This window comes from Balaenoptera borealis, assembly GCF_965194805.1.
Source record: "Balaenoptera borealis genome assembly, chromosome: 12".
NCBI lineage: Eukaryota > Metazoa > Chordata > Mammalia > Artiodactyla > Balaenopteridae > Balaenoptera > Balaenoptera borealis.
The window spans coordinates 35424090-35448666 of NC_138869.1; the positions used below are offsets into that span (position 1 = coordinate 35424090).

At 47.5% G+C, this 24577-nt stretch overlaps 1 protein-coding gene across 6 annotated transcripts in view; it reads right to left on the bottom strand.

The window, feature by feature from the left end:
• FLNB (filamin B) overlaps positions 1–20542 on the bottom strand; it is a 138790-nt gene extending 118248 nt beyond the window's left edge. For 3 of the 6 annotated variants that reach the window (XM_082344607.1, XM_082344606.1, XM_082344605.1), the window contains exon 1: positions 19789–20542. In XM_082344607.1, coding sequence (XP_082200733.1) covers positions 19789–20080 — 292 coding nt within the window. In that variant the 5' untranslated portion in view covers positions 20081–20542. The remainder of the gene's footprint in view (positions 1–19788) is intronic. The other 3 variants (XM_082344610.1, XM_082344609.1, XM_082344608.1) reach the window with 1 other exon arrangement.
• Positions 20543–24577: the final 4035 nt, after the last annotated feature.

The following is a 24577-nucleotide window of genomic DNA, read 5'->3' on the forward strand; positions in this document are numbered from 1 at the left end:
GCTCAAGGTGCGTGGGCTTCAGTAGTGGCTCACAGGCTCTAGAGTGCAGGCTCTGTAGCTGTGGCGCACGGGCTTAGTTGTTCCGTGGCATGTGGGATCTTCCCGGACCAGGGCTCGAACCCGTGTTCCCTGCATTGGCAGGTGGATTCTTAACCACTGCGCCACCAGGGGAATCCTGTTTTTCTCTTTCTGACTTACTTCACTCTGTATGACAGACTCTAGGTCCATCCACCTCACTACAAATAACTCAATTTCGTTTCTTTTTATGGCTGAGTAATATTCCATTGTACATATGTGCCACATCTTCTTTATCCATTCATCTGTCGATGGACACTTAGGTTGCTTCCATGTTCTGGCTATTGTAAACAGTGCTACAATGAACATTGTGGTACATGACTCTCTTTTTTTTTTTTTTTAATACAGCAGGTTCTTATTAGTCATCAATTTTATACACATTAGTGTATACATGTCAATCCCAATCGCCCAATTCAGCACACCACCATCCCCACCCCCCCGCGGTTTTCCCCCCTTGGTGTCCATACGTTTGTTCTCTACTTCTGTGTCTCAACTTCTGCCCTGCAAACCGGTTCATCTGTAGCATTTTTCTAGGTTCCACATACATGCGTTAATATACGATATTTGTTTTTCTCTTTCTAACTTACTTCACTCTGTAGGACAGTCTCTAGATCCATCCACGTCTCAACAAATGACTCAATTTCATTCCTTTTTATGGCTGAGTAATATTCCATTGTATATATGTACCACATCTTCTTTATCCATTCCTCTTTTGACGGGCATTTAGTTTGCTTCCATGACCTAGCTATTGTAAATAGTGCTGCAATGAACATTGGGGTGTATGTGTCTTTTTGAATTATGGTTTTCTCTGGGTATATGCCCAGTAGTGGGATTGCTGCATCATATGGTAATTCTATTTTTAGTTTTTTAAAGAACCTCCATACTGTTCTCCATAGTGGCTGTATCAATTTACATTCCCACCAACAGTGCAAGAGGGTTCCCTTTTCTCCACACCCTCTCCAGCATTTGTTGTTTGTAGATTTCTGATGATGCCCATTCTAACTGGTGTGAGGTGATACCTCATTGTAGTTTTGATTTGAATTTCTCTAATGATTAGTGATGTTGGCTCGCGGGCTCTAGAGCGCAGGCTTAGTAGTTGTGGCGCACAGGCTTAGTTGCTCCGTGGCATGTGGGATCTTCCTGGACCAGGGCTCGAACCCATATCCCCTGCATTGGCAGGCGGATTCTTAACCACTGTGCCACCACGGAAGCCCCATGACTGATGTTTAGAACTTGAGATTTTGCCCTCAGTTCAGTAGATGCAATCATTTCTATCTCTTTTTAAAAATATTTGTATATACTGCAAAATGATCACCACAATAATTCTAGTTACCATCTAGTTACCATACATAGAGACTAATTTTTTTTCTTATGAAAACTTTAAGATCTACTCTCTTAGCAACTTTCAAATATGCAACACACTATCATTAACCATAGTCACCGTGCTATACATTACATCCTCATGACTTTTTTATAACTGGAAGTGTAACTTTTGATCCTCTTCACCCATTTTGCCCACCCCCCAACCTCTGCCTCTGGCAACTATCAATCTGTTCTCTGCATCTATGAATTTGTTTTTTTATATGTGTGTGTGTGTGTGTGTGTGTGTGTGTGTGTGTGTGTGTGTGTTTTCTTTTAAGATTCCACATATAAGTGAGATCAGATGGTGTTTGTCTTTCTCTGACTTATTTCACTTAGCATAATGCCCTCGAGGTTCATCCATGTTGTTGAAAATGTCAAGAATTCTTTTTTTATCGCTGAATATGTAATATACATATGTTACATTTTCTTTATCTACTCATCCATTAATGAACATTTAGGTTGTTTCTTTATCTTAGCTATTGTAAATAATGCTGCAGTGTACATTGGGTGTATATACCTTTTCTGAGTTATTGTTTTTGTTTTCTTCAGATAAATACCCAGAAGTGGAATTGCTGGATGATAGTTCTATTTTTAATTTTTTTAGGAAACTTCATACTGTTTTCTATAGTGGCTGTACCAATTTACATTTCCAGCAACAGTACACAAGGGTTCCCTGTTCTCCACATCCTCACCAATACTTGTTATTTCTTGTTTTTTTGGATAATAGACAGTCTGACAGTTGTGAGGTGATAGCTCATTGTGGTTTTGATTTGCATTTCTGATTAGTGATGTCAAGCATGTTTTCACGTACATGTTGGCCATCTGTATGTCTTCTTTGGAAAAATGTCCATTCAAATCCTCTGCCCATTGTTTGGGGTTTTTTGCTTTTGAGTTGTATGAGTTCTTTATATATTTTAGATATTAATCCCTTATCAGATATATAATTTGCAAACATTTTCTCCTATTTGGCAGGTTGCCTTTCCATTTTGTTGATAGTTTCCTTTGCTGTGCAGAAACTTATCAGTTTGATGTATTCCCACTTGTTCATTTTTGCTTTCGTTGCCTTTGAATGGTACACTTTTAAATATGTCATTTGCTATATGTCAGTTATACCCTCAATAAAGTAGTTTTTTAAAAGTTAAACATTTCTGAGCTCATATGTTCAGCTGCCTGGGACACCAAGACCACAGCTCCCCTAGATAGGAACCACCAAATCACAAAATGGAGGAGCTTGATTTTGGCCATAATGCAAAGGTGTTCTTAGAAAGCAACAATCTCATAAAATTCATTCTACTGTCAAACCATCCCTAACTCTGGACTTTCCCCCCAATTTAAAGGACAATGCAAACATTCCAGCAATCCCTTGAGATATCTCCTTGAGAAATATCTCCTCCACTTAGACAAAAAGCCATTGACTAGAAGCTCCCAGAGGCAAATGTTAGAAGTTCTCTCTGCCTTTGAGAAACCTAAGCCTGCCCTGTTCACAAACAATAGAGGGGCCTTACATTCTAAGGTTATTAACTCAGGAGTTTCAACACACACTTGGGGAGTGGGAGGGAGAAATCCTGCTAAGTGTAAATATCTTTTGTTTTAATATCATCCTGACTTCTTGAGGATGTTCTGTTTTCTTTTTAACAAGCTGGGCCCAAACAAACAAAATAAAACTAGAGTACCTTTTAACTTCCATTGTCCAATTTCAATAATGCACTGTACTAGCATTGAGTATAAAAGGGAAATATTTCACACACACACACACACACACACACACACACAAAATGGGAGAAGCATAATGCAATACAACCACCATGCAACTGATGAAATAAAATGTTACAAAGAGTTGAAAGTCCCTGCACACCCCTTCATGTCTGTACACCCTTCATCCCTACCCTAGGCAACCACTATCCAAAGTGGTAATGATCATTCCCGTGAACATAGCTGTATTTCTATTATCTATGTAAAACTTTATAGAAACAGTATCACAGAGTATCTGTCTTTCTGCAATTTGCTTTTTCTTCTCGACATTGTAAAACTGATCCAAGGTGATATGCTTGGAGATGCTGCTGATGCCTGCATCTATCCCCTTGGCCCATGTCTGATTTCAGCCACAGATACGGTGGGCAGTTCTGTGCCAGCTCAAATCTCCTCCCCAGGACCACCTACCTATGCAAGCACACGCCTTTTCTTTTCCCTTTTTGCCCCCAACCCCACCCCCCAGAGCTGGCATGCAATGGGCACCCTGCCTGGAAGTTCGAAGGAGTTCATGTCTCCATCATGAATGAGATGGAGAGAAGAGGAGCTGGTGGGTCTCCAGCTTCCTGTCCTTCTCCAGGTGAGCAATTCTAGAGGCATTCTGTACACTTCTCAGGAGGTTCCAGCAGAACTGGGCTCCTGCCGCCCACAGCAGTGACCTTGATAATTCACCTTAATATTGGTTTCTACTCCTCTGTCTCACACACCGTCCCTCCTTCCTACTTCCTGGGATCACCCCACCCCAAAAAGGCACCTCTACTTGGGTGCAGGTCCTTGTATCCAGACCATTCTCAGGAGAACCCAAACTAAGCAGAGTTCTAGTTTATTTTTATTGCTTTGTATTCCATGTTTATTGACATAATTTCTTTTAAAAGGATATGCCCTTTATGATGGAGTGTTATAAGAAATCAAGTTTTTAAGTGATACTTGATGGCAAAGAAATTATCATCAAATGATGAAATACAAAACTACATCCAGTCTGGCTCCTAAGCTATTTATAATGTGTTATATACATACTTGTAGAGAAAAACCGGAAGGTAATGTTAACAATTCCTTGTTACCTATGGACAGTGAAATTATAAGCTTTTTTTCCTCTTTTACTATTTTTATGCATTTTCCCATTTCTATGCAAAAACATATATTACTCTTAACTAGGAAAAAACAACAAATGCTTCACAAATTACTTCTATTTTACAAATGATACACAATCAGCTGGATTCCTACAATAAATCAGCATGGAGGAGGAGGTCTTGTAGAAGCAGGAAGGCGTACCAAAGGTATCTGGGAGGGAGAAGAGGGTGTGGGCATGGCCCCTGGGTATAAAACAAAGTGGCTGGGAGAGGTAGAGAGATGGAGAAAGAAGCCTATGGAATAAGACACACATCTTCTCCATCACACTCCTCCTTTCCCCCAAGCAGATCCAACCCCTTTTCTGATATCACCCACTACAACAGGCCCACCCAGCATCCAGCCCCCTTTGCCCTTCCTGGAAGAGTTCTGATAGGAGTCTGGATCTACCCCTCCCAACAGGACCTATGCACCTTCAAGAAGTGACTCTACCCTCAACTCTAGAAAAAGCCTCATGGTCTGAGGGCAATCAATCCCCCCTGCCAGACACTGGTTCAAAAGTAGCCATGTGATCTAATTTGGGCCTATGAGACATAAGTAGGATCTGTTGCCAGCTTCTGGGAACTGTCTCTCAGCCTCACAGGAAGAAGTCTCTGCTAATCTCTGCTATGGGAAACCACAAGGGGAATCAGCCTTAGGATCCTTTTTTTTTTTTTTTTTTAATGTTTTGGCCATGAGGCATGTGGGGATCTTAGTTCCACAACCAGGGATCAAACCTGCATCCCCCCCCCCACCGCACTGGAAGCGTGGAGTCTTAACCACTGGACTGCCAGGGAAGTCCCAGCCTTAGGATCAATGAAACCAAGAGAGCAGAAACCCAAAGAACCTAGGTCCTTGGGACTTCCCTCGTAGTCCAGGGGTTAAGAATCCGCCTTCCAATGCAGGGGACGTGGGTTCGATCCCTGGTCGGGGAACTAAGATCCCATATGCTGTGGAGCAACTAAGCCCACACACCGCAGCAGCTACTGAGCCCGCACACGCCACAACTAGAGAGAAGCCCGCGTACCGCAATGAAAAGATTCCGCATGCCACTACTAAGACCCAACGCAGCCAAATGAATAAATATTAAAAAAAAAAAAAAAAAGAACCTAGGTCCTTGATGATGTCACTGAGTCACTGGATCTCACAAACCTATAACCCACACTGTCCAGGCTCAATGACATGAGTCAATCAATTTTGTTGTAAGCGAGCCACTTCGGGGTCCCATTCCTTGCAGCTGAAAGGATTCTTACTGCCCCATTTCCCCCTTGAGGGCTCTTCTTGCTATCCATTTCATCCAGATTAGACCCATACACAATGTCTTAGGGTCATGACACCATTTGTCCCAAATCTAATGCCAATCAGCATGAACTACCCAAACCCCAAATCTGACATCTCCCTTCAACCTCATTCATCACCTGCCTAGAGTAGTAAAACCCTGACCCTTTCAATCAGAAAAGTAAGGGATTACCTGACAGCACTTCCCGAATATTTCCCATGTGGCAAGTACTTTACAAAATTTAGCTCATTAAATCTTCACACTCTTGCAGGTAGAAACTATGATTATCCCCGGTTTACAGGTGAGAACACTGAGCACTTGTAAACCCAGAGAAATCATGTAACTCAATCCTACATCATGCACTAAATCCCAGATTCAACTCCAGAGCTGCTTGACTCCCAAGTCCTCACTCTTAAACACGACCTCCCTCCTCCCAGAAACCCAAGGGAGGCAGGTGGTGTCCTCGGCTAGCACATGGACAGAAAAATCAGACTCAGTCTCATACCCCACTACTTCAGAGAATCCATCCACTCCTGGAGACTAGCCTGAGGTAATTCAGAGATCCAATCTTGGTGTCCATCTTGCTTTGCAGAAACTACAGGACATGCTAATGGCAGGGGGGCGGGGGTTGCAAAGAGTATAACAGGCCATTTTGTTTTATCTTATCTACTTACAATTGACATGGGCTCCAAGGGAGCTCTAACTCAAACCAGGCTTTAGGGAGGTAAAATTGGTTATCATTACATAAAAGGTTAAGATCGATCATTATCTTAATACTATAAGAACAATGATACAATTTCAATATATTTAGTTTCTCTAGAATCATTCTGGACTGAAATAGGTTTATTGTTCATTCAAAAAACTCAAATTATAAAAAAATCATTTTCTTAACAACTCTTCCAAGTCCCAACCCCTCTATGCTCCTAGCCTCCAGCACAGCTCCTGGTGCACGGTAAAGGCTCCACAAAGTTATTTGTTGAACAAAGCATCTATACCTTACTACTCTGAGCTACACTCTGTCAGAGTGCCTTTGCATCACAGAGAAAACTTTATTCCCCTTCCAATTCTTTCTCAACCCTTCAGAGTATGTCAAGGACAACGGCTCAGTGTGCTGGTAGGTTACTCTGAACGCCTCTCCATCGTTGGCTAATTTTCCTTTTAACGGAAAGAGTAGGCCTCGCACTGAGAACAGGCAACATCACCAGCTGGGATTTAATGACACTGTTTTGGGTTTATTTATGGTTACCTTCGATTTACCTAGTGACACTGCTTTTCCATTATGATAGTGACACTAAGTCTCCTTTTCAAATACATTTGTTTTAAAAATGAGTCAACTGCAGGGTTGGGGACGGGGGTGGTGATGAGTGAAAATGAAATAGAGATACGGGACATGGCAAAAATAATAAAGGTGATTCCTCTACAAATGACTGAATTTGGGGGAACACTGAAATGGGACAGATCTCCCATTTTACAGATGGGGAAACACGCTGAGAGGTAGGGCCTCTCCAAGGCCCCAGTGATGACAGAAGCAGGCCTGGGACTAAGATCCAGTGTCTAGGTCCCACCATCTGCCTAGGACCCGAAATCCTGCCAAATCCAACTTGCTCTGGGCCGTTTCCAAGACCAGAAACTGGTCTCCAGAAGCAGAGCGGGTTAACTAACACTTGCTGATCTTATTGATAATGCTTGATGGTCAACTTTAATAGCTGGTGAAACAAAAGCCATTGCGTAATGCTTTAAATTTTTGCTCTGTCACGTGGAAACAGTACCCAGGCTGACTAATATCTTCCCAGTATTAAAACATGAAAATCTGCATTCGTCACTCACTCAGGTAAAACCCCCGCAAACTCTACCTTTGGGGAAGGTGCTGGGTGCTCCCTGTCCCCACGAAAGATGACCTAAAAATGACACTCCCCTCAAAGGCCGCAGTATTAGAAATATCGCCCAGCCAACGACACAGCAGGCAGCTTGTACTCAAGGGGCAACTGGGGGAAGCACGCAGTTACGCAAGACACAGATCCCTTCAGCCTGTCTGGGCAAAGACCAACGTATCCCTGACAAGAACAGAGAATGATGCCCGCCCCGCAACCTCCCACATCCTCTGGACTCAGGAGCCACAGAATCTGCTGTTGCCAGCCACCTTCCCTCACCCCAACCCAGCAACCTTGATACAGGCTGGTGTAACCCCAGCAGCACAGTTTCCAAGCACTACTGTAAAATTATTGTCGCCAGCTCCATGACAAGAGGTTAGACAGTGCTAGGTTTAAGACCACACCCAGGGCAGCACAAATCCTGGCAGGTGGTGCAGGCAGCCCCTCCATGATCCCAGATGTCAAAGGGCCAGGACTAGAAGAAAGAGAAGGCGGTGCCCAGGGCCAGGGCAGGAGGCTGGAGGAGTGGGGCTGGGGGCGGACGAGCAGCTGGGTTAACCTGCTTGGTCTCCGGCTGAAAGTGCCCAAGGCAGTCAGCACAGCCTCCCCTCCAGCATAGCTGCCCCCTCTTCATCCTCCTCCACTAAGGCCTGAAAAGGGTAAGTGGGAGGGGGTAGGGCTTCACAGTAAAAATGCAATGCTAACACCACCACAGCAGCAGCTGTCACTGACTAAGGGCTAGAGATGCACGTTCTCTTTATACCGGAGAACTCACTAAAGCAGAGCACTCTCTTATCACAGTTTGCACACGAAAGACGGGCTCCTAGAGACAGAACAGGAAGCTGGGGTCAGACGGCTCTCAAGGGGCAGAGCCAAGACTCAGACCCACGAGCAAGCACATCACCTGGACCCCGGACGGCGTTACAGCCACTTCCGCGAGAGCAACACCAGGAGAGAAAAAAACGGGAGCAAACGACATGCTAAGAGACAAAAAGGAAGGATTAAAGAAAGAAAGGCGGGCAAATGAGCTAGCTAAAAAAGCTCCATTAAGCCAAAGAGGAAGAAAGGGAAAGTGGGGGAAGATGTCAAGAATAGTTGGCACCTGTTTTCTATCCTTAAAGGAAGCTTGGCCGGAAGACCAGGCGATGCCACTGGCCCATGGCTCCTGCCCTCAAAAACTGAGGCCACTTCCTCGTCTAAAAACAGCCTATTAGGTATGAGGTATCTTTGACCAATTTCTGAGTGTATTCCCACCCACCTACCCCTTATAAAACAATTAGGCCATGTCTTCCTCCAGTCAGAAGGGGCCACCAGAGGCCCAGGAATTAGGAGGAGAGGGAGGAGGGAAGAAGGCAATGACCACCATTTATGGGGCCCTTACTGTCCGCCAAGGGCTGCATCAAATGCTTTACAGGGAATGTATCATTTATCTTCAATAATACCAAGAGGGCTTCCCTCGTGGCGCAGCGGTTGAGAGTGTGCCTGCCAATGCAGGGGACACGGGTTCGTGCCCTGGTCTGGGAGGATCCCACATGCCGCGGAGCGACTGGGCCCGTGAGCCACAACTGCTGAGCCTGCGCGTCTGGAGCTTGTGCTCCGCAACAAAGAGAGGCCGCGGCAGTGAGGGGCCTGAGCACCGAGATGAAGAGTGGCCCCCGCTTGCCACAACTAGAGAAAGCCCTCGCACAGAAACGAAGACCCAACACAGCCAAAAAATATATATATATATAAATAATACCAAGAGTGGGGTACTAATATAGCTTGGGGATTAGAACCTCAGAGAGGTCAAGCATCTTGCCCCAAGTCTCCCAGTTATTAAGCAGCAGGGTCTAATGGACCCATACTCTTAAGCACCCTCAGGAAATGGCTCAATCTGTACTAAAAGTGGTTTACATTCTATCTCCTTTGCCTCCAACGAGACCAAGACAGGATGATTCCCTGGGCCTGGTGTCCTGAGGGCTGTTGAGAAAAGTGATGTCTCCAAAAAACCAATGCAGACCTCAGGGCTGCAGATAATTTTCAGACATCTAAAAGTTCCCAGGCAGACAAGGGTGAACCAAGTTGCCCAACTGCATTGTTATGGCGCATATTTGAGACATATTTAAACAGCTAATGGAGCCGAGCAACTAAAAGGTAAAAGACTTTCTGTGCTTGGCTAATCATGAGACAAAGTCACAATGTATCCAAAGATAATAACTATTATTAAGAGACCCTGGCAGTCCCAATAAAAGTTGGTCCTAAAAGCTTTTAAGAGACAGAAGTGGCTGGCACACCCCCACTCCGTGGTTGACCAAAACATATATCTAGAGGAAGGGAGATTTGCAAACCATGACGAGCCTCAACCAAGACCTCCAATTTTAATGCTGGCCACAGCTCAGCAGTAACTCAAGGATGTATCTTATTACAACCATCCGTATGACCAAAACGATTTCACAAAACGTTTCCAGTCCACAGCCTCTTTTTTTCCTGAGAAAATGCATCTCCCTCTTCCCCATTCTGACCAAAAGGCCGCTGAAAGCAAAACTCCCTAAAAACAGAAAAAGACTGGTTAAGATTTTTCACAAATGATGTTTTTTCTTTATATTTCTCTATGTTCTTGCAATTTTTTTTTTTTTTTTTTTTTTTACAAAGAACTACAAATGCAACTGTTCAATATTTTAAAACTTGTTAGAAGCTACTTTCGAAGACGTGCTGAGCTGATGGTTTTCCTTTGGGGACTGAAATCTCAGGTGAGGGTTTGAGTCATAGTCTGCCACATACTCACTGGTTGATCTGGGCATGCCTCAGTTTCCTTGTCTGTATAATGGGGGTTACCACAATAACTACTGCTCCGGGTTGCGATGAGGTTTCATTTAGCTATTACTGAGAAACATTTATCCCAATGCCTGGTACTGTAGGTGCTTGATATATATTCACTATTATTAACAAAACTATTACTATGGTCATAGTGACTCTCAGTGGCTTCCTTTTATATTCATATTTCTGAGCCTCACATGTCAACCCAGAAAAGGCCTTGTTCTCTATCCGCTGACGTAAATCATAGATGTTCTAAGTCAAGAATGACTATGAAGTGCTGAGTTCTTTAAATTCAGCATCACTGTCCCAAAAAACGAGGTGTTCTACTGGGACCCCAGACCCAGTTGTCCACTTCACATAATTCCCATTTCTTTATAAGCTGCAAAGGACTATGATTTTGCATTTTTTGAAAGCAAATATATTGCAAACAAGTCAAAGTAACAGCCTTATTCTTCAAACCATCTATGCTAGAGGCTGTTTATTTATTTGATAAATTATTTACTATATTCCTACTAAGAGCCAAGCTCAGAGCCCCAGAGGTAAACAAGAGATACAGCGCCTGCCCTTGGAGCAGTCGTGACCCAGTGGGAGAACAACACAGGCAAGTCAGGAGATCAATACAGCTTAGTAAGCCATGAAATGGAATGGCACTGGGGGAGGGGGGAGCTGTGGATGTCCAGGAGAGGGTTTCACGCCCTCCAACCTCGGGTGTGACTCCCCATGCCTGTCAAACAAAAGTGCCAAGAAAAAGGGACAGTTATGGTAAGAGATGCATGCCCCACAGGAAGCGTAATGTGACACCTAGATCATTTCCTGTAAAGGACTCCCCAGCAGGAGAGGCATTCCTCAGGTGCCAGCTTGCCTCTTTTAGTGGAGATGAGAAATGTGACAAGCCATTGCCCAGGTGCTTGCAGGCCAGGATCCACCAAGGTTCCTTCTCCCAGAACACTTTCTGGGTTCTGCCCCCGGATGGCTTGGGAGCTGCACTGAGGGGCCCCCGGTCCCACAGGCAGCATACCCTCGGCCTTCCAGCCTCTGCCTCTTCTGACAAGGAATCTTATAAACAGAACCCAGAACTCTGTTCAATTAACAGAACTGCCAAGTCACAAAGGCCTTGTAGGGTCTGAGCCCCAAGGCCTCAGCACCTGAGGTTCCCTAGGATGGCAGGGCTTGGTCCGCCACCTCTGGCCTGCTTTACCCCACCAAGGGAACAATAGCTTTGTTCTTGAGCAAGAAGCACCAGGTTGAGCCATGCTCCCAGCAGGCTGTAGAATGCCAAATAATTCTTGTTTCCCCGGAATATCTGATAAATCACTTCAGGGAGGTGCACACAAGCAGTGCAGTACCAGCATGATAAGAACTTGATTATTTTCTTGGGGGTTGCAGGGGAGATGGAGGAATCTGATGCTAGCCACTGAGAATCCTTTCATCCCCCAGGCTACGTGGGAGGCCTGCCGCTGCCTGGGTCACAAGCAGCACGAGGCAGAAAGCAACACCACTCCTGTTTGTCAGAGGAAAGCTGACTGCTGCCTGCCTCTTCTAATCTTAAAATCTTAATTTATGGGACGCAGCAAATTTACACAGTCCCTGCCACAATCCCCACCCATTTCCCTGTAGCTCGAAAGCCAAAATTCCACAGTGTTCCAAATAATCCAACCTCTTTGGTTGCCTTTATATCTGAACGGAAATTCCAGAAAAGTTGTCTGGCATGGCAAAAGCTGACCAGCCTTATGAAAATACCCAGAAAGGTGACCCATTTAGTCAAAAGAGCTTTCAGATCTCCATGAGAAAAGGAATTCATGCCAGCATAAAGGGCCTTCAGAGACGGAGAACAGGAGTGTTGTGTTAACGCCCAGACCTTTCAACAAGCCAGCCCTGCAATTTCTGGGGAGGCTGAGCACCGAGACGGCCGGCCAGACCAGCTTGCTCTCTCAGGAGCTGCGCTGCAGGAGAAGCCCTTGGGGATACAAGTGCAGCCCTGAAGCACACAGCTCGGTGCCGCGGTGCACGGCAAGGGGCCTGCCCACAAGTCTCCCTGAACGTGAGTGGGAGCCGCTGGCTTGGATTGGAAGCAGGCAGCCATTTGTAACCGGGCTGCCAGACTGATAAAGGTCGAGTGCCAGCCGGGAAAGAAAGCTTCTACTCAGCGGCCAGCACAACCCAACACACCCTCCTGCCGGTTAATGTTTACAGGTAGCAGAAGGAAACGATGTGGGGTGAGGTCACTGCTGACAGAGCATAGCTGTGCCAATGTCGACTGTCACCAAGGATCTCCCAGCAGAGCCGGACCTCAACAAACTCCACCCATCCACCCCCATAAGTGGTGGGCACTGCAAACCCCCCAGGACTGCAGCCAGGAGGCACCTCCTCCTCACCTCTGGCTTCCAGGCCTCGCAGAGAAAGCCCTGCCTGGCTCCCCAAAGCAGACCTTCAGCTGGTCCCTGCTGTCCAAACCTGCAGTGAAATCACTGCCCCTGGAAACCAAACAAAGGCAGGGGAAGAACAAGAGAGCTGTCTCCAGAACTGGAAAGAAGACCCCCATTTAAGCTCTATGGTACCGGAAAAAAGTGAAGCAAATCGGCCCCCAAAAGTTTTGTTTTGTAGAAGGAAATTTCAATTTCACATTAATCAAGTTCAAATGATTAGTTTCAAGCAAAATAAAAATGAACAGGACTAAAGCAGTAGAAAATCTCTCACTACAATGTATCTATTTTACTTCACGAGTGTGGAACCCAACTTCAACATTAAAAAAAAAAATTTAAAAAAACACTGTACAGTTTAATGCAGGCAAGCATCATGCCTGGCATGTGAAGTGAGGCATATTTGAGCCTCAGTTTTCTCACGTATAAAATGGAAATAGATATAAAGCCACTCACTTTGCAGGGTTCATAATAAGGATTAGAAGTAATAAAGGTATGGCACTCAGGACAATGCTTAGCACACAGTAGGCATGGGGAAACGCTAGATACTACTGAATATGTTAGAGGATGCGTGTGCACACACTGACATTTGGTACACAAATGGCATCATCGTGTGCATTCTTGGTACCAAGAATAGCCAAGGAATATGCAGAGAAGCACAGGTGTCCTCCTTGCCAAGCTGTCCACCTGTGCCAGGTTTTGATGATGGGGGAAAGGAGGAAGTCAACACTGGCAAAATAAACTCTCTTCCTAGAACATGGACTCAATTTACTCAAAAGTAGCTAGGCACCTTATAAATTCCAGGCCACTTTCCAAGCCCAAAAAGAAGAAAGTACTTCTGTTTACCATCCAATAACCTGAGTTAATTTGGTGATTATCAAACATGTTTAATGAAGAACTAGATTTACAACAGTAATGTAAAATGGCTTCTAATAGAATATCATGAAAGGCAATTTTAATCTTTTGTAAGAGCAGGAAATAGCACGCATTTAGATGGAAATGGCTCATTCCATTGGATTTATTCATTTGGTTCAACTTGTTGGGGGAAGGGGTTATAATTTTAGATCTACCTCTTTAACAGAGGACAATTAAAGATGAAACCTAAATGCAGAATAATAACAATATGGAAAAAAAGAAAAAGAAAATGTAGACATGCAGGTCCTCATGGGGCCTCCAAATAGGGTATATGTACCCCAAGGGTGCACAAGATAATCCAGCGGAGCACAGGAAAAACTTCTGTTTGGACTTGTTATCTAAAAAGAAACTAAGCTCTACTACAGTAACATTTAATATACAGACTGACAGGTGGCATATGTATACAACTTATAAACATACATATATGAGGACAGGGCTCAATTTTTTTTCTGACAGGAATGACTTGAGCAACAGTGAAGAGATCCCCAGGTTAGATGATCCATTTCAGCTGGGTTCACCTACCTTACCCCAAGCCCCCTCAAGGAAGATGCTTGATTGGCAGCCTCCAGCCTCAAAAGGCCCTTTGTGAGTCAGCCCCTGCCTACCTCTCCACCACTCCTCCAACCTCCACCTGACACACTCTTCTACTCCTGTGCTCGCCTAATTGTCTGCTCACCTGCCTTATTCTAGTCAAGCTTTAGGTCTCAGCTTAACAGCCCCTTCCTCCAGGAAGCCCTCCAGACAGCCCAGTTCAGCCTGAGGGAAGGTGCTCTTCCTCCCCAGAGGGCTTGTCATCTCAATCCTTGCTACTCACAGGGTGGTCCACAAACAGCAACTAGGAGCTCCCTGGAAGAGCAGAATCCAGGCTTCACCCCTAATCTAGTGAATCAGACCGACATTTTTAACAGACCAACATTTTAAAGTTCCCAGATGATTCACGTGTGCCTGAAAGTTTGAGAAGGACACTCCCTGGTGACTTGTCTCTCCTCTGTGTTAAGCAGTGTGTAAGGCAACCGGGGACATGACTCGCATTATTCCTGTGGCCCTAGCACTGAGCCTGGCTCAGAGTTTATCTTTCATAGTCTTGTTGAATGAGAAAAGGAAGAAAAAAAGAATCTTGGGGGGCACATTCATTAGAGGTTCCAAGCTGGGGGAAGGGAATAGCTAACACACCATACGACAGTGGCAGGACTGGCCAGAGGATAGACGGAAGACAGAGTCCATTATACTAATAATGACAATGCCAGCATTATGCTATAACTTAACCAAATCAAATATAATGCTCTCAGCAACGCTAAGATAGGAACTATTATTCTCCTCCATTTTACAGATGGGGAAACTGAGGGGCAGAAAGATTAATGCAGTGGACCAGAGTTGCACAGCTGTTAGGGGGCAGAGTGGGGATTAGAATCCTGGCACTCTAGCTTCAGCCTATACTAGCTTCGGGTATGTGCTGACCCGAAGGCTGCTTATAGAGAAAGCAGGATGACGAGGTACCCTGGCCACGCAGCCACTACAAGCAGGGCCCAAAGGTTCCGAACCTGAGCATCCGCTGCCCAAGGAGCAAGGCAGCCATCCTTAACTAACCCATGACACGGCCTCACAGCACAGAACGAGGACCCTCCTCCCCGGGTGGAGGGTGAAGGGGGAGTGCCCAGGAGACATAATTTGGCTCCAAATCAAAGCTCTCCTTGAGTACAGACTCTCCAAGAATGAAGGCAGCTGCTGACTGGCATGCTGGCCCCACCGGTGCTGGAGGAGCCTGCAGAGGCCCAACTGCCATCTGGAAATGATTTGGCCCAGAGATTCCTGAACGGGTGGGAGGCTGGAATGACCAGCCACTCCGAGCTCCCGTCCACCTCTCAGAAACAAAGCTGGCGTGAATGGGCCCCGGAGGCAGCCACAACATAACCAGGGGTCACCCCCTTCCAAAGAGGGGACAGCCTCTGGGCAGTCCATAACCCTATTACAGCGACAGGAATCAACATTAGCCAACCAAGCTGGTCTCCCCAGTGTGGTGCCGATTTTAAATGTCCTTTCAGCGTGCAAACCCTCCAGCGTGACTTTTGAGACTATTACTGGACAGCACCTTATTTATTTAACAAACACACAGCACCAACTATGTGCCACGAACTGTTCAGAGCACTTTAAAAAATATTAACTTGTTTAGTTTTTATAACAACCTTTTAAGGAGGTAGTTATTATCCCCATTTAAGTGATAAGGAAACCAGTGCACAGAAATTTCTTAATAGCTACTTAGCGGGCATGTAGCATTTGAACCAAGAATCATAGCTCTTAACTAGCTCACACCACTGTGTTACTTTGTTGCAAATGGCCCAGAACTTGTTAATTCTGACAAAGCATGCTACTTTGCTACTTTTTAAGCATTCTCTGGATACGAACTACATTGCCTGAAAGACACAGTGGCATTTGCTAAGTAGTTACAGGAGAGAGCAGAATTTAGGATTATTTGTGCATTATTTTGGTCGGGGTGGGACAAAAGGAAGGAAAACAGGGTGAGTGGTTGGGTGACCCACCACCCTGGAAACTCCACCCAGTGACCCGAGGTCTTGGGAACATGCACCCCGCCCGTTCTGCGGTGCTGGCCTGGCACAGGTACCTTAAGCAAACATCAGGGTCGGACCACATCCTTTAAAAAGGAAAGAATTCCTTTTTATAAAGGATCAAGCCAAAACACACCACCCAAACTTCTAGCCTGCCTTGATTGTCATTCTTGGGCTGGGAGACCCCTTCTTCTCCAAGTTGGCTGTGCTGCAGAAAGGCTTTTGGAAAAACAAATAAATAAACCTGCCAGCTCCTGGCAGACAACTAGAATTAAAATATTCTGAGGCCTCACTATGAACTGCCCAGGATATAAGAAAGAACTTTAACTTTGGGATGGAGCCTAGGATGGGCCCACCTTACAAGGAGTCACAAACGTGAACAGCCAGGGCTGTCTTTCAGGGAGTTCTAGGCAGAAAAGCCACGGCGCTCTGGCGACGTTTGACCACCTCATGTCACACAGCTGGCGCCTATACCCAACTCTAATGATTCCCACAATGAAATACTGTTGGGAGTTATCCAAAGTATACACAACCCTGTATTAGTTCAAAGATACCTTCCCAGATTATGGAAATGAAATGCTATCCTGTGAGTAGCAGGAAATCTCAAAAAAAACAGACCAAAAAAAACAGTGAAGACAAGGCGGCCATTCCCCCAGCAAATTCACCTCAACACAAGATGCAAGATGCAAGATGCAAACTGAGTCTGCGCACCTCCCGACACGACACTCATCTCACGGACCCTCATCACAGTTCAGAGGACTAACCTCATCACTCACCTAAGGCCTTGCTTTGTTCGAGGCCAGATGCTCAACGTGTGGATGTCCAGCCACAACCCCAACACCCCAGACTTGCAAAACTTGGTGTTAACATGAGCTTTCTGAGGGGGGAAACTGGTTGTATTTTACTCATTTCTGACACTGAAAGGTAGGTCAGTTCAGGCTCAATTTCAACAACTCCGCAGACCTGGTTTACCAGCTGGGTGACCTCCACAAGGGACTTCACTCCTGTTTCCCCAACTTTAAATGGACGTAATAATACTAACAACCACCACAGTAATAACAACAAACATTTTCTAAGCACTTGGCCAGGACTGGGGCAAGCCCTTAACCCTCCCAGGGACTTGCTAAAAGCAGATCATCATATAGACAAGGAAACCAGAACTCGAGGATTCAGGGTGGTGATCAATGGGGTGGGTGAGCAACAGAACACGCTTAACACCGAGTGGGTGCCCCCAAATTGGAGCGCGTGTCACAGTCAGCACAATGTAACACAGCATAGGCAGTGAAAGCTTGAACTGAAGTCCACGCTGGATGTGAATTTTTTCTGAAGGGCCTTTACCCAGCATAGCCTCAGGAGCAGAGGGAAGAGGCCTCAGGCATTACCTGCTCCGGAGTCCTGGCACTTGGCAAGTTTCCCTCCAGCTTCCAGAGGCTGGAAAACCTGTTTGTTGTAAGGTCTTTCTGGAGAACAATTAGGCAGCCAATGACGGGAGTCATAAATGTGGCCACAACCTTTGACCCATGAATGTCACCCTGGAGAATATGATCCAAAAAATTATTTAAAAAGAAAAAATAAAATAAAACGATGTAAATTATCGTGGGAAGAGATCCACAGCAAGAAGCTGCCAAAAGTCCACAGGCCACAACCAGGGAAGGAGAGGCTAACCCTGGCATGTCAGGACGATGGAAGACGCTAGGGCCTGGGTGGGTTCAGGAATGAAGATCATGAGGATCAAGGAGGAAAATGTAAGGGACCAGAAAAAGTCTAGAATGAGACCCCCAATTTTGGGGCACTGATGGGAAGCCATGCTGGAGGCAGCTGCAACCTCTGTAAACAGTTGCCAAATTAGGCAGTCCAGGGTTTTCTGGTGCTGTGGTTTGGGTTTTGTCTGTTTTGTTTTGTGTTTTAAAGAGATTTCATGTCATGTTTGGATACTCCTGGTTTACTTTAAGTTTCTTTGTTCAGTTAATTAAATAAATACACAGTTTTAAAGCAAAGAAGAGATCCGAGTTGAGCCCAGTCAGCCCTTGAGATTCCTCCGAGGGAAAGCTGGTTTCTGCAAAGGAAAGAATTCCAACAGAAATCTGAGGTTCTCCTTCCCTCGTTACACGAGATGGGCCCACAAAAGAAGACGGCGTGCCGCACGGCTTCCCTCTGCAGAGAAGCTGCCCTCGATGGGGAGGCTGACAGGGCGGTGGCAGCTGCCTGGACCCAGGAAGCAGCCCCACCTGCCAGGACAGGTGTGGGGGAGGGCAGGGGAGAGGACGGAGGAGGCTCAGCCTAGAGGGAACCCGTTTTAGGCAGGAGAAAGTCCCAGCAGCCACACCCATGGCCCTTTCTTCCTGTCAGGGGGTCACTCTAAGGCCTGGTTTCCTCAGGAACAGACCTGAGACCCAGGCCTGGGCCAACTCCTCCCTGGCAAGAGGCTCACCTAGCAGAACACACACACACAATGTAGGTGCACACACATTCTCTGCACTTACATGCTCTGCACACACACTCTGCACACTCACACACTACACACCCCCTGCCCCTCCCGTCACAGCCTCCACCCTCAGCAGCCTTGTGACCCTTCCCGAAGTCCTCAACCAGCCCAGGTCATAGTGGGACCTCACCCTCATTCTTCCTCCCCAGTTCCAGGGGGAGAGGAACCCGACACCAACTCCCTCCCTCCTCTCAGGAAGATCCTGGTGTGGGGAGGGCGGGGAGAGGAAGGCAAAGTCTCCTTTAATTGTCACACACTTCCTTCAATTCTCAGCTAGACCCTCGCTAGCTTGGGCAAGCCCATTAACCCTCTGGACCTCCTTGTCTGTAAAATGGGTCTAACGACGCCCCAGCTCGCAGCATGTGTAAGGACCGAGGTAAGGCTGCTGGAAGCCTGTTAGAAGGCTGCTGGCACACGGCGCGCACTAGCTGGGACTCCCTACAAGGCGGCAGTTACTGTGACCACCACCATCTCTAAATTACACCTTCAGCGGTAACAGCGGGCTCAGCCGCTGCGCGGAGCCAGAGCTGAGCTGGGAGCAGAGGCAGCGAGGAAGACACACCCCCCCGAGGCTCCCCTTCCCACCTCGGGGCCCCCACCCCTTTCGGCGACGGCGAGGTCCCCATCTCCACCTGGCGGGAGGGCCCCAGGTTCAGAGAACAGTCCCTCCCCATCCCTCCCTACCTGGCCTCCGAGCCAACGCCCATTCCGCGGCCGCCGAGCACAGCGGCCTGGGCGCAGCTGGGCGAGCACTCCGGAGAGCGTCTAAGGCCCCAGCCCCAGGGACGGCGGACCAGAGGTCTCCAGTCCCCCAGCTCCCGCAGGGGCACCCCAGGTGCAGAGAAATGCCACAGCCCCACCTCTCCCCGTGCGGCCCCAGCCCGAACCTTCAACCCACCGCCCCCCAGAGACGCACTGCCAGGACGCACGGCGCGGAACTCTCACACGACAGCAGCACCCCAGGGGATGGCTCCCAGGAGGGGGCCTAGGCTCCCTTTGTCCTCATCCCTCGGGGACGACGTCCCCCGGCCTCGGAGCCCACACTCAGCCCGCGGCTGCTGGGCGCCGTGGGGTCGCGCGACCGGGAGCTTCAGCCCCCGCGGGGGCGCACGCGCGGGGGCGCGAGGTGTACACCGCCGGCGCCTGGCCCGGCCAGGGCACTCACCGATGGACACGAGCTTGATGTTCTCACGGTCCAGGAACTCGAGCGCCACGGACACGTTCTCGAGCTGCATCTGGCGGAAGGTGGGCCGCTGGTGGTACTTGCGGTACATGTGCTTTTGGCTGAGCACCTCCAGCAGCGCGATGAGCCGCAGCCCGTCGCTCAGGTCGGTCTGCAGGTTCCCTATGCGTTTGTTCACGCACTTGAGGTGCTCGTTGCACCAACGCGTGAACGTGTTCTGCTGGATCTTCTTCCACGGCGCGTCCTCCGCCAGGTCCTTCTCGGTCACCGGCATACTGGCGGCGGAGAGAGCAATATGCACAGCGAGCTACCGGGGACGGGCGTAGGGAGGCCCAAGGGCCGGGGAAGCGAAAAACCGAAGGGGAGCGGGAGCGGGAGCGGGGCTCGAACTCGCTGCTTCCGAAGCCGCGGCCGGGACTGCTCTGCGCTCGCCTGCCCGTGGCCGCGCGAGGCGTCTGGCCCCGCGCCTGCGCATTGAGCCGACCCGCCCCTGAAGCCCCGCCCCGTCCCAACCCTCTGGCGGGAGTTCCCGGGCCACGCTCGCCCCCTGCCGCTCAAAACGGGCACTGCGTCCCACGAACTGCAAGGCGTCCCGGGACCCCGAGCTCTGTGCTCACAGCCTACGCTAAAGGAAGCTAAGCGGGAGACCCGCAAGGAGAGGGTCACCCGGTGCCAGAGTGAGGGGATGTGCAGAGGTAGGAACCTGGACAGAATGGGCAGGGACGGCCGCCTGGGTCACGGGGGAGGGGTTGGCGGGGAGGGGTATTTCATCCACCTACAGGTTCAGTAAGGTTCAATAAGGGCTTTTATTGAGCTCCTGCTGTGTGCCAGGCTCTGTGTTAGGCACTGGGGACACCGTGAAGGAAATGGACATCTTACATTTCATCTTAACTAAACTCATATGAATTATAATATTCATAGAATTTATTGAGTGCCTACTGTATGCCAGCCTTCTTAGCGCCTCCCAACCAATGGTAAATAAGAAAAATTTATAACTTAACCTTGAGGAGTTCATAGACTAATAGAAAAGTATAAATCAACTATCACAGACAGCTTAATGGTAGTGATAGAAATGAACAACAATTTGCCATGTATATTAGTTTCCTAATGCTGCTGTAACAAATTACCAAAACTTTGTCTTTAAAAATACCACACATTGTTGGCACTTCCCTGGTGGCACAGTGGTTAAGAATCCGCCTGCCAATGCAGGGGACACAGGTTCGAGCCCTGGTCCGGGAGGATCCCACGTGCTGCAGAGCAACTAAGCCCATGTGCCACAACTACTGAACCCCTTGCACCTAGAGCCCATGCTCCGCAACGGGAGAGGCCACCACGATGAGAGACCCGCAGAGAAAACCCACGCGCAGCAATGAAGACCCAACGCAGCCAAAAATAAATAAATAAACTTAAAAAAAACAAAACAAAAAAACACATTATTATCTGTAGTTTAAAGTCCCTCACAGGTCTCACTGAGCTAAAATCAAAGCACTGGCAGGATGCATTCCTTTCTGGAGGCTCTAGGGAAGAACCCATTTCTTTGCCTTTTCCAACTTCTAGAAGCTTCCCAAATTCCTTGGCTGAGGCCTATTCCTCCAACTTCAAAACCAGAAACATCAGGCGGAGTCTTTCTCATGCTGTCATCTCTCAGGTTCTCCACAGTCACATCTTCCTCTAATTCTTTCAAGGACCCAGCTGGGAAGAGGGGGTGGGCAGGATGAATACATATCAAGGGCTTCCAGCCCTAGGAGAAGTCAGCAGATTTGTGGTGACATTCTGTAACAGGTCATTTGTATACAAGGTGAAGTGCTTTCTTCAGACAGATTGCCTCACTGACTGGAAATGCTCAAAACCGCCTTGGGGGAAAGACAGTATTGCCTGGCCCTGGCCCATTGTTGGGATCAGTAACTATTTGAAGTCTCATTCCCCTCCTTAGTGGTTAAGTGAAGACATTTGCTGGAGGTCAGCGGGTAAGGACTAGACAAAGCTGGACTTGTACCTGGGTTTAACGCCCAAGTCTGTACTATGCCTAAAAGCCCCCATGCTGTTCCCAGCCTGGGCCTTGCCTTTGTCCACACAATCTGAGCAGCAGATTCACTAGAGGCAGTTCAGGTAATCTTACTTACCCCATGCCCAAGGCTTCTGGTTCCTCATGCTTTCCTCCATCCAAAGGCATCCGTCAAAACTTATCAGCCAGCGTCTCACTCTGAAGGGGACCTCCTCCCTGCTAGGTGAGACTGGAGCTAATGTGATCAACTCAGCTCACTCGGCAGCTGATAATGTACTAAGGTTCTCCTTTCTTAGGAGATATTTCTGTTTTCACCAGGTCTTGACACATAACTAAATAAGTTCTGCATCTAAATATCCAGTCCACTTCACTCTGAGCTGAGACATCCCTGTCTTAGGATGAAGCTGGTGAATCTCTCCAGTCAATCAGAAGACACTTAAGAGCTCTCTAGGAAGCAGTTTATGAGGAGTGAAGGGGATTCAGCAACCTTGGTGGAGGAGGGTGGTCAGTGGCTTTGGTGACAAGGAGAGGAAGCAGACAAGGTCTTCAAATGGCTCATTATCAATATGTGATAAAAGATGAGGGCTGAACAACTCAGGGCAGGCATTTCTGCAGGGAGCGTTTTAGCCAATGCATTCCACAGTTTTGCTGACAAGGCCTTCACTTCAAACACCCAATCTGTTTTCTAAATTTTTTCCTAGGCTTCTTTGATCTCTTCTTGGTAGAACCATCCAGAATGGAAGAGTGTAGAGAAGCGAAAGGCTCAGGCTTTCGGTGTGAAGGTGTGAATTCTGGCTATCCTGGCTCGATGACCTTGAACAAATAACCTCAGCAAGCCTGTTTTCTCATCCAGGAAATGGAGCCAACACATCAGCTCCTGGGGTTATTAAATAATGCAGGCAAAACTCTTAGCACAGTGCCTGGAACACCATCAGCGCTCAATAAATGTAACTGAAAACTGGGCAAAATTACCAGAGACTTCTCAACCAGACCCTGAAAAATCTAGAATTAGCTGCATTTTCCCAGACTCCAGTCTGCCTCTGTAAGAAGCCAAGGCTCCTCTCCATGTCTGTTACCCACAGACGTTGACACCAATCTGTTCCAGCCCCGCGAGATCCCAGTCAGAATGAACTGACCAAGAAAACATAAGTAGAGCAGTAACCCCTACATGTCAGGATGGACCTGACAAGACAACAGCAAATTCACAGACATCCACAAGGAAGAGTCTACCTGTACCTGAAGATAAACATCGGGTGGAAGGTTGGAGCATGGTGAGCCTGCTTCTCAAAGTTGTGCGATTTGCCAGGTCAGCCCATGGGAGTAGGATTGGAAGGAGCCCTTCTACCCAGGCACGTGTGCAGAAGTTCCTCCAATCCCACCTCCAGGCCTTTGCTCAGGCAGTCCCTCCGTCAAGAGTGCTCTCATCTCTCCCCTCCAACTTGGAAAAAGCATGCCCATCCCCCAGTCCCCTCACTCTCACAGCTTGTGTGGTCCCAATGCTTGTTTTATGCTGAAGTTTACTTGCTGTTTTCACTGGCTGAAGGAGGGCAACTGTCATCTCTGTCCCCTTGCAAGATGCAAGGGGTTTAAGACCTAACAGAGCCTGCACTGTCCAACATAAGTATGATGAGAGCCACACTGTAACTTAAATGTTCTAATGATACCAAAGAGTTATTAAGTACCCTTTAAAAAGTAAAAGGGAGCTTCCCAGTTTCCACCCCTGATCTGGGAGCTAGATCCCACGTGTATACCGTAACTAAGAGTTCGCATGCCACAACTAAGGAGCTGGCGAGCCACAACTAAGGAGTCTGCCTGCCACAACTGAGACCCAATGTAACCAAATAAATTAAAAAAAAAAAAAAGAGGTGTAATAATAATAATGGTAGTATAGTTGTAATAGTAATAAGAATAACAGAGGCTTCTGCTTCTTAAGTAGCGTTATTCTCATTTAATCATCACAACAACTCCAGGAGGTGTTGTTATTATCCCCATTTTACAGGTAAGGAAACTGAGGCTGAGAGGAGTAGTCATATGCCTAAGGTCACAGAGTGACAGAGACTGGATACTAAGTAAAGCCTAAGAGAGGCAGTAGTCATGATTAAGAGCAGGGACCTGCAGCTGCCCCTGACTTTATTTCCTTACCTGTAATCTACATTAACAACGTACCTCCTAGGAGTTTCTGACAAATGGGAAACTAGATGTATAGCACTTAGCATGTACGTGTCAGCTGAGAGAGCTGATACTGCTATTATTGTCATGATTATGTGACAATGTGAGTGGACGTCAAAGAGGAAGACTGAAAGTTCCAGGTTTAGAAGCCTGCTTTCCAAAGGGAACAGAGGCGAAGACGAAGAACCAGGACTTGAAAAATAAATTTTTGTTCTCTCCAGATGCATCTTTCCCCCAGGGCAGGGCCCTTCTCAGCTGTAATTTTACACCAGTGTCCACACCCTGCCAGAAAGGAAGAGAGCAAAATGTAAAGGAGAATATTTACTCTGTCTCCACCCCCTAGAGAAAGAGGAGCTGGTTCTCTTAGCAGCTCCCTGGAGAAGTGGGAGGGTTCACCCTCCACTGCCGGCCCCGCCTGCAAAGGTCCTGGGACCCTGTGAGTGCGGTGCTGGAAGGAAGCCCACTCTGGTGGGGAGAGGGGGGAGGGCTGCTGGGAGATCTGGCCTTCCCCCAAAAAGGTGGCAAAAGGCAGCGGCATTTTGCAGGGGCCCCACTAGCCAGCCCTGCCCTGAGATTAGGTGGCGGCTGCTGGGAGGA